This window comes from Camarhynchus parvulus, chromosome 3 (genome assembly GCF_901933205.1).
Source record: "Camarhynchus parvulus chromosome 3, STF_HiC, whole genome shotgun sequence".
Lineage (NCBI taxonomy): Eukaryota > Metazoa > Chordata > Aves > Passeriformes > Thraupidae > Camarhynchus > Camarhynchus parvulus.
The window spans coordinates 57,847,811-57,865,468 of record NC_044573.1 but is presented as its reverse complement, the minus strand read 5'-3'; the positions used below and the strand labels follow the sequence as shown (position 1 = coordinate 57,865,468).

Sequence of the window (17,658 nt, the reverse complement as noted above, 5' to 3'; positions counted from 1 at the left end):
TACATTTTCCAGTCTGGCATGCTTTAAAGGCTGTGGGGCTACAAACCTTCTGTCTCTGATGGATTGTCATAATGCACCTCCATAAGGACAAACAGAGGGTCGGCTGCTGTGCCGATGGATAAGCCAACATGAGGAGGGTAGGTGAAGCCCTGGAAACCAATATACACGGAAATCAGTACAGAGTTAAGGTATTTTTTGCCACAGCTAAAAGTTAATTTCTCCTTGTAAGTACTCCTTCTTGCAATGATATCATCATATTAATAATAAAATTTACAAATATCACTTCTTTTACAGCTTTCTGAACATGGCATTGTGATAAAATATACGTATTATGTACTCAATAAACTTAATAACTATGCCAATATAAAATAGTAGATCTAATGCTTCCCAGAGGACAAGGCTCTGAGCAAACTAGGCTAATTTCACCTCTGACCCTGCTTTGAGTAGGAGGATGGATTAGAGACTTCCTGAGGTCCTTTCCAACCTGCATTATCCTGTGATCTTATGATTATTTACTCTGTATTTATTGTTTGAGCAGAAAAGGAAAATTCAATTTTAAACTTACAAACATTGCATCATCAAGCACTTAGTCTGACAATAAAGCCCTTATGAAGAAATGAATCAACATTTCAAATGTTCCCAGCTTCTAAAAGCAGTAATTTCCAGGGAATACTGAGGTTGCATGTAATTAACTTGCTTTTTGTGCACAAATAACTCTATTCTAAGTAAAATTATTTGAACCATAAAGGTGATCTTTATGGCTATGTTTCCACTAGCAAGCCAATAAGGAAGTAGCTCTGCATGGTGAAACAGCTTGTGCTGGACGCACTGCTCCTCTGGATAAGCTCTGGTCAGGTTCCATTTATTGCTAAAGGTGCTGGGCTCACCCCTGCACATTTATTTTAACTTCATCCCAGACAGGCCTGTGCAAATTCTCAAACAACACATGATGATAAACAAAGCTTTGTAAGTGGGGATAACTGGGAGATTTACTTCAATACCTCACTGCCGATTCAACCCAAAATACCAGTGTCTCCTAAGTGAACTCATTTACCTAATTCACTTTAATTGGAATTAATTTGCACCATTTTATAGCATATAGCTAATATTTTAATATGCAACTTGAAATGCTAACTTTCTCAAATGTGCAATCTGAGATCCCAAGTTTCAGATGTTTGATGGATATTAATGAATTAATTGTAGTATTCAGTAAAAATTATTAGCACCTTCATTCTACATAAGGGTAAGCTAAAGTTAGTGAAATGGGTACTTGGGCAAACCTGAATGCAACCCAGATCTGTCAGATTCCTCTCTATAGATCTTTAACAGCAGGATCATCCTTGCAAAAACCTTCATAGGGCTTGTCAAATGATAACTTATTTATATGAGTTTTTAATTTCACTTAGCTTAAGACAGTAAAAAGTACAAATACTAGGTCAGAGCATAGCTGATGGCAAAAATGCACAAAGCACACACCAGGGATAACACCCTTAGTGGATTAAACGTCTTTTGATGGGTCCATGTAACAACTCTTGCTTCCTCACACTGCAGCATTTGCAGATGGTTTTGCAGACTGGCAAATGAAGGTTCCAGAACGTATCATCATCTCAGTCCCTCTCTGTGCCCAAACCATCATTTGGGTGGGCACACAGTGAATCAAGGGTGTAAAGAGCTGGGATTCTTTTGGTAGTCATGCTGTGTTATGTCAGCTGAAAGCATTAACTTTAATGCAGCTTAAATTAGCATGAAATAAGCTGCAAACACAGCCTGGGGTGAGCATGGCATCACAGCCTGTATTTTCTGTAGCTATGCCCCACTGCCATATGTAAAGTGGTCCTTATGCTGGCCCTGCACTGACACGGGATCTCTCTTGAAATGTTTCTTTGGACAGGTAAGAAACTTCAGAATTATATGCCTGATTGGGGCAACAGTGAAACCAGGTCCTGGTGAGGCACCTAATTAATTAAATTAATGAATAACTTCATTTGGAGAGTTGTGCCTCTGTGTCTTTCATGAAGCCACCTACAGAGACTGCTTTTCTTTCTGTCATTATCCACAGGTAGCAGATTCTGGTCATTGCTGGAGGCACTGTATTTCCATGTCAGATGAGACAAGCTGATACAGCAAGAGATTTCCATGCTCCAAAGCTATCTTTCTCCCCTAAGGCATCAACTCCCTCTCTACTATTTTCATTACTTTTGGGTTGTCACTCAGGATGACCACTGCACTACGTCCTTGAAAGGCCAAGAGGAGGCTGAGGACTCACAGCTGAGGCATTTAGGGATTGTGATCCCATACCATTAAAAAGCAGACAGATTAAGTAATCACTAATATACTAGGGAGAAATTTCATGACGCTACACACCCTCAAAAGGCCCCATTGATAAACCATGCCAGACAGACATTCATCCTACCTCTCCTCCAACGGCCCAAGCAAAAATGACCGTCTCACATGTTAGAAAAGAGTCTGGCATGTTGGGATGGTAACACTCATGCCCATAGTCCAGAACACTGTCATTCAAATTGCTGCTGCACTGGTACAGGAGGATGTGGTGCACCAGGTTCTCATGGCCTTTCTGGATCAATGGCTTAACCTGTCAATGGCAAAATTAAAAGACAAAAAAAAGAAAACATATCTCAATGTGACTATTTCAATGCAGGTATGAAGACAGGACTAAAAATTCTATGGTACTTTAATTTTAAAATAGGAGACTCTATGTTAGATTGTACTTAGCTTGAGATGTAACCCCAGCACTCTGAAAACTCAAGGAGCAAAGTGTCCTAAATTTCATTTTGCCCAAGTGCATCTCTGAGGGTCAGGAAAAACATTCAGCATCTGGACAAAACCTCTGTTACAATCTTACTTGTTCTCTCTTCTCCCATCCTAGCCTTGCACTGTCACTTTTTTTGATCCCTGCCCAATCTTGTTTAGCCACATTCCAGCAGGAGAGGGGATATAAACCAGCTGAAAATGTGTTCTGTTGAACCAGCTTGGTGTCTGAACTACTCGGAGGTTTTCATCCCTGTTTCTGCCTCTTTTGTACTATTTCAAATTACAGCTGCCCATAAATTCTGTATATCTAGGGTGAGCCTAGAGGTATACCCCACATTCCTCAGCAGCTTAAAATGGGCTTTGAAATTTTTTTGACATCTACAAGAAATTAGATTTTATTTTTTTTTAATCCACTCAGATGTAAAGACTTTATTAACATGAAGTCATTCTTGAGAGGTTGGGAGCTCCAGCCTGTTTATGGCAGTGATGAGCTGGAGGGCTCTCGGGGGTGCACTGGTGCCCCCAGTATAATTACACCACTGAATTTCTGCAAAGGCTAAAATTATTTAATTTCCATGTAAGTTTTCACTCCCTGTTTGCATGGGTGATGTTAAATCATCTCTGTCAGAGATGATGTCCCTGGGGCAAATATGAATACTTCTGAAAATAATTATTTTGCATTTCAGAATGATCATATTCCACAAAATATCAGCATATAGAGGACAGTATTAAAATGAAAAGAGTTTTCCCCTTGTTTTTCCTTTCAAACATTTCATCCCATTCTATCATATCTACCTTCAAGTTCAATAAGATAAAGATTAAAATTTTCACAAGAAAAGTAAAGCTTTGACAATGCAACTCTTAAGACGCAGGGTGCCACGCAGTATTGCATTTCAGTATTAGGAAAGAGAAGGTTACTTAAAACAGGAAAAGAATATATATGCATCCTAAATTTGCATCCATTTCATTTTGCAGGCACATCCATGTGCTGCTGGAGGACAGGAACAGGGTAAGTAGGAGCAGTTTATTACATTATTAAAATATTGTCAACACAATTTCTCTCTTTGCATTTTGTTCAAACCACTAGATTAATTACAAAAGAGGAAGGGCAAGAGGAAGCAGCCAGAGCCTGTGTGCATCAAGGCTACCCTTGCTGAGATGAATCTGCAAAGTTCATTGGAGTTGGGCTCTTGGAGAGGGCAGATGCTGCTGAGCACCTGCATGTCCACCCAAGAAGAGCACAACCCACTTCACTGCACTTAGAAATCAGCAGAAGGAAGCTAATTGACTCAGATGCACCAAAGTTTTATTCTGGAGGGAAGACTGAAATACTCCACAGGGGATCACCTGTAGTATTCTCAGTAATCCCTGTTTCAGTTAGCATTACCATCATGGTGAATTACTCCACTGAAGAAAAAGGTATTTTTTGAAGATGAGTCAGTTTTTCCATGAAATAAGAATGTATTCCCCAATATATCAAACTGAATGACAAAGATTCAGAAATCCATTCCAGCTTGATGTTGCTTCTTCCCTCTTTCCATCACACACCTGCATATTTATCCAAGTACTGCAGAGCCCAAACAGAGTCATAACATGGTAGCTTATACATTAAATAACAGAATGTGCCTCTAGATTTTTGAAGCTCTGCATACTATACATATACATACTGTATATGTTAGTCAAGAAAATGGTTGTGGGAATATTATCCCTCTATCTACCAAGAAAAAAAGGGAACTTTTGTCCCAACATGTGATAGCTCTGCCTGCTGCTACAAGATCCCAGCACCTGCTGTGCTTACAATCACTACTTCAAAACCAGCTTCCCCTCAAAACAATGGGGCATCACCAAAATTAGAAACTCACATCCTGTCATTGGTTTTTAGTGTCAGTTACCTAAACAATTACAGCACTTCAAAAAGCAGTTTTGTTCAGATTTCTTTGGTGAAGAAAAGAAAAACAAAAACTAAAACAAATCCTTACACATCTTTCCAATGCATCTTGAAGGAAAACTTACATTCCTCAGATGCAGAAATAAATAACGAAGAGCAGCAGTGAAGTTATGCTTTTCACACATTTTTATTACAGTGGTTAAAGAGAAATTTCTTTTTCCCCTTTTAAACAGCATATAAATAAGAAAGAAAGAAAATATTAGAGAGGTTGAAATTCTATTTTAAAAAATCTTAGGAAAATCTCATTAATCCTGCATTGTTCCAAAATGCATGGAAATATTTTAATGGCTAGCTCCTTAAGGCTCACAGCATTACTACTAAATGAAACAAGAGAAGGAAGAGGACCAGAGCTCTTAGACACTTCTCTGATCTGAAGAATAACTAACTGTATTTACATACTAGGATAACTTCAGCAGAAAAGAAAATTAAAAAATACAATCCCATACTCTATTGTAGTGTTTAACTGGAGCGGGGGTTTCCATATGTCATTTTCTACATCCCAGCTGAGTGCTGCCCTATTTACTCAGCTATTGGTCATTTTAGCTTATAGAATAGATTGGTTATTTAGGCTGCCTCATACTTCCTCTCTGATTTTCCACAAAGCACCTCTGTACAGATAACATTTTTCCAAGCCAGAAAGGAATTCCTAAATCTCTTTTTTTTTCCCTCAAATAAATAAAATCTTGTTTTCTGGCCAGCCTTACAAGTAATGATGAACAACAACTGAGTTTCTCAAATAAGGGGCCAAATTCAGGAAATTGTTAGTGCATTCAGAAGTGCACATAAGCAGTCCTAGATGTAAAATTAGTTGCTATAGTAGGTATTTATAATTAAGTATCTAGATCAGGGTGGACTGTTTACCAGAGTACTCATAGCCTCAATGAATGATAACACAATTTTCAGAGCTCTACTTTTCCTGGTCTCCAGTCACAATGATAGGGGACTAGCCCTGAAGAGTCACCAGGACTGTTTTGTTAATTTGTGCAACTTTTATGATACTTATGGAAAGAAAATAATTTAAAGTGGCACATAGGGCCACTTCAGGAGTGAAATACACATTAAAAAGTGATAAAAACATGTATGGTACATAATATTCAGTAAACTCTGCAGATTTAAGTCAACAGCTAATTTTTATTTGGATTCTAATTTATACACAGCCTTCTTTGCTCTCTTACTACAAGGGGGCTCTAAAACGACACTTGGAGACAAGCAATAAGATAAGCAATAATTGAGTAATTTAGATGGGATGTAGTGAAAATGGGAATCCACCTTTCATTTTCATTAATTATGAAGAAACCTGTGACTTTGAAATGTATTTCCTTCCTCTGTCCTTGCCACTTCCTACCAGCCTCTTGTTAGCCAAAGAAGTAAAGAAAGAAACTGAAAGGAGACTAAAATGGAATATGCATATAACTACCTATCTTCCCCATTTTACCTCATTCTTTTTGGACCATCTGTGGAATTTTCACTGTTGCTGACATGCAAGGAAGACCCAGCTGTCAGGGTTCATCTCTTTGCTATGTTGTGAATAAGCCCGCAGAGATACTGCACCACTGGGCACCTCAGTGACTTCTTCCCCTGCAGGCAAAGTGCATTTTCTGCTTGACATTTCCTAACTGCCAGAGGCATGGAGAACAAAAGCCCTACATCCACTCTACATCAAACTGCCCAAAGTGTTTGGGATTGCAAAAACATAAGTGCATGCAACAAGGCACAACCTCTTCTGTTTTTCATGAAACCTGCAGGAAGAAGATCATGATTTATTATTCATGATTGTTTGCTTTTTGCTTCTTTCTCTCCACCCTTCTTGAAAGCCTGGCCAAAAAGTCTTTCAAACTGAGCAACTGACATCATGAACCACACTCCCACTAACAGAGGTAAAAAATAATAGATGTACTATTGTTTATGTACTATATGTACATAAACCCCCAGCACTTCAAATCAGGGCTCCCAGGGAAGGAGGTATTTAAAATATATCACATTCAAATGTAAGTGAAGGTACTGCCTTCTGCAACCAAAAGTATGGGTTATGGTCATGGTGCTTGGTTTGTACTCATCAGGCAGGCTGAGAGGTTTTACAGAGCTCCCATCATTGCAGTGAATCTCTTAGGACTTTTGAAAATGCTGACTTGCAAAAAATACAAACTAAAAAATTTTATAGTCATAATGTTAAGCCAGATGACATGTGTGCTGTTCACCTCTCATTTTAAACAGAAGCCTTGTTTTAGTCAACAGGCTGACATCACATGAACAAAGAAAATGTTTATATCCGCCAGGTCTGGCTTACTCATCTTCAATTTTTCTTCCTTTCTTCTCTGTTTCCTATTATCACTTCATCTATTTCACAGTCTGAACATTGTCATATGTTTTGGGTTTTTTTCCTTATAAAAGAAGCCAAAATTTTAAGATAACAGTGCTTTGCATCTCAAGCTGATGATAAGCAGGGTCAAGATACGAACGTGTGATGTATTAAAGAGGAGGAAAAGGCAAACAGTTCAAGTGGTCCAAGAAGTTAAATTTCCTACAAGTTAAAAACATCTCCAGAAGTGTGGAAGTCTTTCTTGCTTATTCCTGTTTTTCTACCATTTAATTTGCTCTGATTTCTTTGATGGTAATAAACATGATTTGTTCTTTATGCTTGCTTGTGCAAATGATGAAAGTTATTCAAATATATCCATAGTCTCATCATAGTGTCCCTATTTAGAAAATACTGCCCACCAAATGTCAGAAAACAAAAACCTGACTTTATTTTTATATATGGAAATAGCAGCAGGTTTCTGATCTGCTTGCAGCAATGTTTCTACACTCAAATGTCAAAGAAATTAATGATTTTTTTTTCTGGCTCAAACAGGTAATTCCAAATTAATCTTACATTTTAAAGACACGATGCGATGATACATTGTCATGTAAACGATTCTGAATAAGGCCTTACACAACACCTCATATAGGTAGACAGTGATGACACAGGGAAGAAAATGCAATTATTTAGTCTCAAAATGGAGAGTAAAACTTTGATTTTTATGCTAGCACTGCTACATCTAGGAGAGTTTCTAGTCTGTGGTTGGTTAATTCATTTATATGAACTTGCCAAGTCTCTGATTAACTCAGAGCAAAAAGTGATGGCAGTAAAACTGAGTACTGGCTGAGTTCACTTGAAAATTTTCACAGAAGACCAAGTTATAGGGTCTGTGCTTCCTGTACTCCTCATCAGGAAGAACTATTACATGCTTACTGATTACATTGGTCTTTGTACTTCTTTTGAAAATGTGTACCAAGCATATATATTAAAAAATTATCTTAGAAAACTTTTTCAAAGAGTGACATGATTTCTTCTCATTAGGATTCATCAAGATTTTTCCTGAGTTTTTTAAACTGTAATTGTGAAATGAACAAATATTTATCTAAAACATCATCTTTAGGGTTTCAGATTTTTCTTCAGAAAAGCAAATACTTTAAATATTTGGCTTTATAAAGTTAGGTCTTTTTCAGAAAAAAAATTATAGATTCCAGAAAAATACTCTCAGTAATATGGCTTTATTTTCCTATAAACATTCTGAAAGAAAACCACCAGACATTTGTTGCCTAACACTGCTTCTTGCACAAAAACCAGAGGTGTGCTGAGCTAAAACAAGAGCTGGAAACATGCCTCTAGGCTGGGGTAGATGTGGAAGTCCATGACTGCAGGGTGGAGCAGGATTTTAGTATCAACAACCAAACAGCTATCTCAGTTACCAGGAGAGCCTGCCTACACCAGTGTCACAGCTGGGACGTGAATCTGCTGCAGACTTTCAGCCCAGAGTTAAGGCATTCTGGGGTCAGGCAGGGACCATCCTCCCCATGCCTTCACCCTACCCCATCTGTCAGAAAGCATTAAATTAATGCCACAGAATAGTTAGAGCTGAAAGAGACACTTCCAGTGCTCAGCTGGCTGCAGTCCAGCATGGACTAGCTGCTGTAATCTTTCCTGAGATCATTTGCACACACACAGCTTAGTGCTCATTTCTGTTTTCCTCACTGTACAATCCAGATCCTAAATTCAGTCATCACCTCTAACAAATCCCTTTAAATAATTCTCTATTCCAAGGGCTTCTGAGTTGATACTGTGCCACTTAGAAAGGTGTATATTTTGGTGACTTAATTGCAGGAAATAGAGCAAAGCCACTGCTTCTGGTTCCCTCATGGTCATCCAGGAAGATTACTTCTGAGGTATAACAGGGAGCATTACTGCTTAACTTGAACTGCCTTTCAAAGGTAAAAATGTTAAACCAAATTATTCCCATACACATTTTTCGTACTTTCAAGCTGGAAAAAAATCTAACCTGAGTATTTAGTGACAGCTCTTGATTTTTGTATTTGAATAAAAACAGAGATGTAGACAAGAAAAAGGCCCAGGCAACAGAAACCATTCCCAGCCCTAATCTCATAATGTGATTAGGTAAGGTTTCCTTGGAGGATGGAAGTTTTCCAGACTGAAACTTCTATGCAATCTAAAACATTGAAATTTGTGTGATTTGTACTTAATATGTGTGGAGGATTTTTCCCCCTTTAAGTGAAATTCAAATAATGATTTTAATTTGAAATAACAATGTAATCTAATTGATTGATTGATTGATTGATTGATTGATTGATTGATTGATTGAAGCTGTATTGCCAGCATTTGGGCTTATCTGGTGTTGGGTACTCTTTTAAACGTAGAATAAAAAATTCTAACATAACCAAGGAGGAAAGATCCTTACCACATGAACGGAAAATCTTATTCAAAGTACACATATTTCCTGTTCTTGGTGTAAAAAAAGGATTTGTTTACTCTGTGACTGTGTTGTTCAGTGAAGGCTCTTATTTTTGTTTCTATACAGCATTAAGAAGTAATTACCATACCTCTGTTTTAAGCTTTAGAATTTTTATTGGAAAAAAATATGTACTTTCAGGTAAAATTTAAGGGTTGCTGTGCTTTTAGCTTGGAGAGAAGGCTATATATCTAAATTTACATAAATCTTTCTATCCCCATATATTCCTACTAATAATTACACTGTATATCCAGAATTTCTGCAGAACAACTTAAATATTTTAATTAAGAAAGAGGAATCAAAAAACATAATAAACAATAAGCCCAAACATTTAATTTAAAAATGAGAGTAAGAGATGGTTTCTTGTTCTCTCTGTTATCATGCCCATTCTTAAATTTTTATTCCTAATTAATTACCTGGGACTCTGCCACTCATAAGGAGTTTCAGACTTTAAAGACTTAACAGTAATTTAGACTAAATCCAAAATAAGTTTAGCTCAAAGAAATATCAATAAAACATTGTTTCTGCCTGTCGTATGCCCGAAGATTTAAGATAATGCATTTACTAATAGTAAAGAAGTACAACCCTGAGGAGAAATCTCATAAAAAGCTCAGGTCAAGCAAAAACATGTTTCTTTTGGTTAAGCATCCTGGCAGTACATTCATTGTACTCCTAAGCAGCAGAGCCACTGGCAGTAGTTGTGGTCTTCAGGATGACCATATTCTCTCAGCACAGTTGACACACTTCAAGCAGAATTAATTGGCAATTAATCATGAGCATCATTACTTCCTTATGAAAACAGTATCATAATAAACTAATATGTAACCAAATATGTATCAGGTCTAAGGCCAAAGCGGGTAACCAATAAAGAGTTTATAGCTATTCAAGAGGAACGTACAATTTGAACAGTATATAATAAAGTCAGTGAAGGTACTCCCGTTTGTTCATGGTATCACTATTCTTGCACAGCAATATCTATTTCTTTGAGGGCAGAATGGCAGAGGTTTTGATTCTATTGTAGAATTGCAATCCCCTCGATCATGCAGCTAAAATAACATTACGCTTTTTCTCCTCCTGCTTATGAGTGAGCGCACAGCTTTGCCTGAAGACAGAACACATGAGAATTGACAGTGTGTCCCTTTCTTGTTTTGCACATGCAGAAGTACCCTACTAGGAAAGATGTTTTCTGAAAGTGACACGCTGACTTCTGTGAGGGGCTACCAAAAAGGATCATATGTGAGAAAAACCTTAGGCATACGGATAGTGAGCTCCCAGAGGAGCCCCCAACCTGAACACCCCGGCACCTTCAGTCTGAAGGGAAAGCAGGGGATAAAGTAAGCACAAGGCTCCTGATTTTGACATGACAGCCTCCAGAGCAACACTCAGGAACTATTGCTCATAACCCTCTAAAAATTTATATCTGCAGGGTTAATATACAAACATAAGAGGGCTTACAAGTAAGTAGTTAAGTAATGATCACCTTAATACTATTTCCACATTTTCTCACCCAGAGTCAGGTCCTGGTATACCCTTTTGCAGGACTTCCTCACCCATCAACACATGCAGGAAGTCACACAACAAGGGCTATTTTCAGATTACATGGATTAAAAAAGTCTGCATTAAAATTATACTATAGCAATTCTCTAGAAACCAAAACTGTGATTGGCACTTCGTAAAACAGAAAAATATAGTTTCAGTCCCAGCAGCTTAAGGCACAGCAATGGAAAGGTCACAGCAGTGCAGGAAGAAGGGGAAAAGGGATTATGGTCAGTTCATCACACCTTGTTTCTCCCACTTCTCAGGGAGAGGAGTTTTCCTCCTGCTCCAGTATGGGGTCCCTGTCATAGGTGACGTCCATGAGCTTCTCCAATGTGAGTCCATCCCATGGAAAACAGCTCTTCACAAAGTGCTCCAAGTGGGTCCCTGTTCCACAGGATGCAGTCCTTCAGGCACAGCCTGCTCCAACACAGGCCCTCCACAGGGTGACAAGTCCTGCCAGGAAACCTGTTCCAGCATGGGCTCCTCTATCCATGGGCCTGCAGGCCCCTGCCTGGAGCCTGCTCCAGCACATTTCCCACAGAGTCACAGTCTCCTCTCAGGCATCCACCTGCTCCAGCATGGGCTCCTCCACAGGCGGCAGGTGGATCTCTGCATCCCTGTGATCCTCCATGGGCTGCAGGGGCACAGCTGCCTCACCATGGTCTGCACCAGGGGCTGCAGCGGAATCTCAGCTCCAGTACCTGGAGCAGCTCCTGCTCCTCTTTCTTCAGTGACCTTGGGGTCTGAATAGTTGTTCCTCTTCTCGCTCTGCTTTTCACTAGCCACAATTACACCTGCACAATTATTCTTCTTTTCTTCTTCTTAGATCTGTTATAACAGAGGCATTCCCACCATTTCTGATGGGCCCAACCTTGGCCACTGGAACACTCATCCTGAAGCCACTTGGGCATTGGCTCTGCTGCACATGGGACAAGCTTCTGGCGGCTCCTCACAGAAGCCACCCCTGTAGCCCCCCTGCCACCAAAACATAGCCTTGCAAACCCAATACAGTCTGCTATGTGTGGACATGGTGGAGAGGCCTTTTCTGAGCATCGTCTGTCTATTTTTTCACTGCTACTAATGTGGAATTTATGAATCTATGCTTTGTTCATAGCTGTGACTACTGCGCACTGCAAGTGAAAGCAAAGAGGGAGAGAGTCATAATATCATTTTCTGAAACTACCACCAGTAGCTGGGGTTGCAGATTAAAAGATTGGTACTGAAGAGAAACACTTCAATTAGATGGGAATAGATAGTTCTGTTCCATTTAAATACCATTAGAGCAATTTAATTTGCCTTATTGAAAATTTGTTTAAGATGCTGCTACAATGTGATTTGTCTGAATTAGAAGGTTGATCTTAAGAAACAATGCCAAGATGCTAGCAGAACCAAGCAAGGTTTGTTCTGTGATCCATCCACACAAGCCCCATCAAGAGAGATTTTACTACCTATGAGCCTGCTGTTCTGGTATTCGCACAAAAGATGCTTTGGAACTGCTCATCTAAGGACAAATGCTGCTCTGAAGTATTTTGTTGCCTGCTATGATAAGAAGTGCTGGATGTTTGGCTGCAGACAATTTTCTTATCTTTTCAGTGCATCACCTAGTCATAGGTTTACTTTAAAATCATATATAAAGCTAAGAATAAGGAAAAAAAATAAAGACATGGCACAAGACAAAATAGGGTTAACCGATAGCAATGGTCTTCCGAAGATCACCCTAAAAATTCTCTCAGAATTGGGAGGTAAAACTCAGAGATCTTCACAAAAATTGTACTTCCTCCTTTTCCATGATTACTTTTGGTCGCATTTTAAAATAAGGTTGCTGTCATCTGACTTTTATTTAACCAAAAAATCACACAGCACATGTATTTTCCTACCACCTGCTGGCATGGTCAATACACTGCCATAATGGATGACGTTTTTATTTGGAGAGCAAAAATCAAAGAAAATTGATTAAATTAACTAGACATTCAACTTTGCTGATGACATAAGTAGGTTATTTTTGCATGTCATGTATGGAATAAATAATGCAGCAATAACTGCATAATTTAATAATTCTTTTAGTTAAGATACACAAGTGAAATGAAAGACTACCATAAAATAATTTATGTAAGAAATAGAAAGTTTGGTAGGACAGCAAAATCTGTGGTCATATATAATTTAATCTGTGGTCACAGAATGGAATAACACCTTAAGCAATTTTGCATATGAAATAATTTAGCAGAACATAAGAGAATAATGCATTTCTGTTACTTCCTCCAACAGTGCTTGGGAAACTTTTAATTTTCAGCCTGTTCAGTTACATGAATCTTAGCACTGCAAAGCCTAATGGGCCAATTCAGGCTTGCACCAAAGAGCCAGCCCTGAAGATCAAAGGGCAGATAGCTTACAAGCTCTGCAGCGTAAGATGATTGTTTGGTTGCCAATCTAATTTACTGGGGCTGAAATTGCTTTGTAGGGGAATGCATGGGAAAATATAGAACATTTGTTTATGTCAGGCTGCATGATGCAATTTGCTAGAGTTATCACATTTAGCAAAATGTAAAAGTTCAGGCCAGAGAGTAACAAGCAGTTACTGTCTGCTATCACTCAAGTTAAAAATCAGTGCCCTCATTTAGGTACTGCAGGCTACAAGCTGCCCTTCTGGCTTCCAATCAATCAGTCTCTTAATCTGGAGTCCCTTTGTATTTTCACACTGGGGTCTTTGGTATTACTAAAGCATTCCACTGTCAAAAAGCATGGTTACCCATGGCAACAAGTTTTTTGGAGTTTTTACTTCCTTATCAGTTTGCCCCAAAACAGAACATGAAGATTAACTGGCAACTGCTGGTGTGTTCTAATACAGGCCTTTCTTTAATTGTAAAGAGGCTCCCTCTTCTAAGGACATCAGCAATGGAAAACTTTGGTGCTGATATAAAAATATGCCTAATGTAACACTTCTCAGCTAATGCTAAATAATTAGGGTTTTTTCTGCTTTTATGATCAGCCTGTTTCACTAGTTACATCATAGGCTTAGTGCCAAAAAAATTACACAGGGCTGTGGTTGAGAGAAGATCATTTTTCCCACAGGCAAATTTTTTTTTAAGTATTATTTTGAAATTTTTGCTTTTATCACAGTCTCTTCTTTCCCCTGACCTTTTTGGTTGAGATTCATCTTCCCTGATTCATTCATCTGGGCGTTACTTATCTAACATAGGCTGGTAGTCTGGGTTCTCTCATCCATCAGTGGAGAAACTGAACCATACACAGGATGCTTGAGCTCATACAGTTCTGACAACTCCTCTAGGATAATACAAACAGCGAGTTTTGCCACTATAAGGTCAATTAAGCAGCTGGCTCAGGTCCATGGATAAGTTAGGTTAGATGAGAGGAAGCCCCTCTCTATGGCTGAAAATTTACTGTTCTTAATATGTTGCCTGAGTATTCATAAGTGGTACTGAAGAGATATTGGATTTTGACCACACAGCTTAATCCCCAGTGTGGGGATTCTTCCCCATTTCAGCAGACCTAAACCTGCTCACATCATTCTCATAAGCAGCTTCAAATAATGCATGTGGAAGGACTGCTTTATCCAAGAACCAAGACTTCTAAGAGCTTACAAAATGCAACTGCCATCCTCCTTTCCAATGCCAAATGCCCTCTAATACTAGATGTCTCATTTAAAAAATTCTCTTCCAGAATCAGAAATATTTTATGCTCTTGGGCACAACCACATCACAGCATTTCTCCTGGTATTTCTCTGACTATACTAATTTTGAAACAACCTATAAAGCTCAGAACTAAGGAAAAATGAATTATTCTTCAAGAAAAGACATGCAGATACAAGTGACCGTACTACCCAACTTTGGGGTTTACTTTATATAAAATGTCTTTCCTATTATTGTAGGAAAATTCAATATTTGACATGTTTTTGACTAGGTGATTATTACTAATGAAGCCTGAGGAACTACTTTTCCTGAGGAAAACAAAGTGTTTTTAAAAGAAATTAAGAAAATATAGCGGGGAAATTTACAGTGTTGGAACTAGCACAGGCATGCTATGCTGAAAAGTTTCACACAAATAGATTATGGCATGTCTGGCATGTAGGATATCCATACCAGTCTTTCACCAGTATATACTCTAAATTTCCAGTTTACACACACCATTAAACACTTTGTCAGGTGGAGAGGGAGACCACAGGTATTCCTTCTAGACGGTAGAAGAAATATTGTATCTTCAGGTCTTTAAATTGCAGCAGAAAAAACAATCAAGCACATGGAAGACCTGATGTAAATGTGAAGACAGAGTCATGAATCCTTAGCAGATGCAGTTATTTGAATAAGCAATACAGTTAAAATGAAGTGACAGAAGAGATGGAGTATTGAAACCTAAACGAAAGATAGTAATAAAAAAGAGCTGCATCTGTAGAATCACAGGTAGAAAAAGCAGTCAAGAACAAGCTTTGAATATAAAGCAAGAGCTGTGTTTATTGAAACACTGGGAAGTATTTCTCATGAATGTGAAACAAATTTTCACTTTCTTGCTGCTGATGATGCCTGCTCACAGCAAGGAAAAAATAAATTCAGCAAATAGGCTGAAAAAATCTATCAGCAAACAGTCTTAAAACATGTTAAAATAGAGAGATGTGTGCCAGCACACACAGATCCACACACAGTGACAATCATGAAAATCGGACATCTCAACAGTACAAAAATGACAAGACTTCAAAAGATCCAGTCAACTGTCATTGAATAACTTTTTTTTTTCAACTGAATGAGTAAAAAGAGAGAGACAAACCAGGTAATTTACAAGGGGAGGATAATGCAGAGACCCATTTTCAGGGTGTGCTCCCTGGGATAATCACCTCTGTCTCTGTCAGCCCTACTCCCAGCCTGGTGCAGTGGTGTCTCTGCCCGTGTGGGCTCTTCACACTCAGGAACCTGCCCTCAGCTTGGCTTTAGCAGAGAGACAGACAGACATTTTCATGCAAAGGTAGGTGTGTGGACCTGCCTGGATGTCTGCTCTACCAGTGGATCCCGCTCTCCCTCCTTCTAAGAGGTCCTGCTGGAGTGGAGTTTCTTCCTGAGGTGCAGTGAAACCAGAGAATTTTCTTTAGGAATGTGATTAAAGGGCACATTCAAGACCAGTCAGAATAATGACATTTACAGAGAACTGCAAATAATCACAGCAAGACATAGTCTTAGACCCACCGCCAGAAAGTCTGGGCTAATAAGTGGAATGCATTTTTCTAAGAAACCTACTTCTGAGAAAGCTCCTAGCTAACTTCTGCATGTGAGAAAAGTGAAAATCCCTTGGGTAGTGAGCCTGAGGCACACACCACTGCCTGAAGCTCAGAGCAGCAGAACAGGTCAATGCACACGTAGCTGCAGGAGGAGTTTGCAGACAGGCAGCCGAGTGCTCTCCATGTGAAGAGCAGCCAAAGTCCACCACTTTGGGACCACTGCAGGGCCATCCTGCAAATATCTGATTTGAATGCCTGCTATTACCTCCAAGCAAGCCCTTTCATCTCTTCTGCCTATATTATTTTCAAAATTTACCTATTACCCTTATAATTAGTTCTGTTAATAGAAAAGGCTCTGGGGGGAAATCCTATAGAAGTTTAATACATTTTTAAGGAGCCACAATTCAGCCAGGTAGGCAGTTTAAAGCTGAGGAGTGATGTAAACCATTAGAGCCACAAAACCAGCTCAGTGCCAGGTTTTGGTTGTTTCCTGTATCACTATTGTCACTATTATGCCCAGCTATTGAGAAGCTGTCTTACTCTGTTTCATTTCTTAGCAGTCATGTTATTATGAGCTGTCTCTCCAGAAGTTCCTGGAGGCATTAGAAACAGAAGGCATTGTAGGGACATGTAGGAGGAAGACACAATCTCTTCCCTGAAGAGAATGTTGCAAGAAATGTGAAACAAAAGAAGATTTAACAGAGAAGTTCTAAACCTGACTCAGTGTCCCCTTATTGCAGTGAAGATCCATTCTCCATTGGTAAATGCAGCATAAGGAGAAATTACTTGTCCATGTCCTTATTCTACCTCTGAAATGAACAGAAGATTACAATCTTATCTGTTGCACAATTTACATATCATGTAGAGCAGCTTGATCAATGAAAATATGCTGTTTCCCATTCCTGGAAAGTAACATTAATATTATCTAAAGAGAAAGAAAAGACCTAAGGTCTTACATAATTTATGTTTGATTAGTACTAAGCTCTCTTGCACTAGTTATTTTTTCACCTTGTGCAAACAGAAGAAACTAAAACACTACTGCAGGTGAACCCTAAGACCCATGTGTTATCAGGTACCCAGCTTTGGCACCATTAGATTGTATTTACAAAACATATTTGTAAATACCTTAAATATATTCTGGTTTAAAGATAATATTTTTTTAAATAATGCATCTTTAATAGACATTAAAAATCCTTTTAAATTCAGAATCTGAATTCAGAATCTGGTATCTGTTAACTGGAAACAATTAAAAGTCTTGACCTGTACCTTTAATGACAGATCTAATTTTTTTTCAGTTTTCTTCATTAAAACATCATGCCTTCCGAACAGAACTGATATTTAAGAAGTACTTTGTTATAAAGTGCTCAGAGCAATTTTCAAGAAGGAAGAAA

General features: G+C 38.6%; 1 protein-coding gene across 1 annotated transcript in view; it reads right to left on the bottom strand.

Annotated features, from left to right (window-relative positions):
- MOXD1 (monooxygenase DBH like 1) overlaps nucleotides 1–17,658 on the bottom strand; it is a 49,924-nt gene that overhangs the window by 14,878 nt on the left and 17,388 nt on the right. Inside the window, exons 5-6 of the mRNA XM_030946558.1 lie at nucleotides 2,414–2,593; nucleotides 47–149 (exon numbers count right to left, since the gene is read on the bottom strand). Of these exons, the coding sequence (XP_030802418.1) occupies nucleotides 47–149; nucleotides 2,414–2,593 (283 nt within the window). The remainder of the gene's footprint in view (nucleotides 1–46; nucleotides 150–2,413; nucleotides 2,594–17,658) is intronic.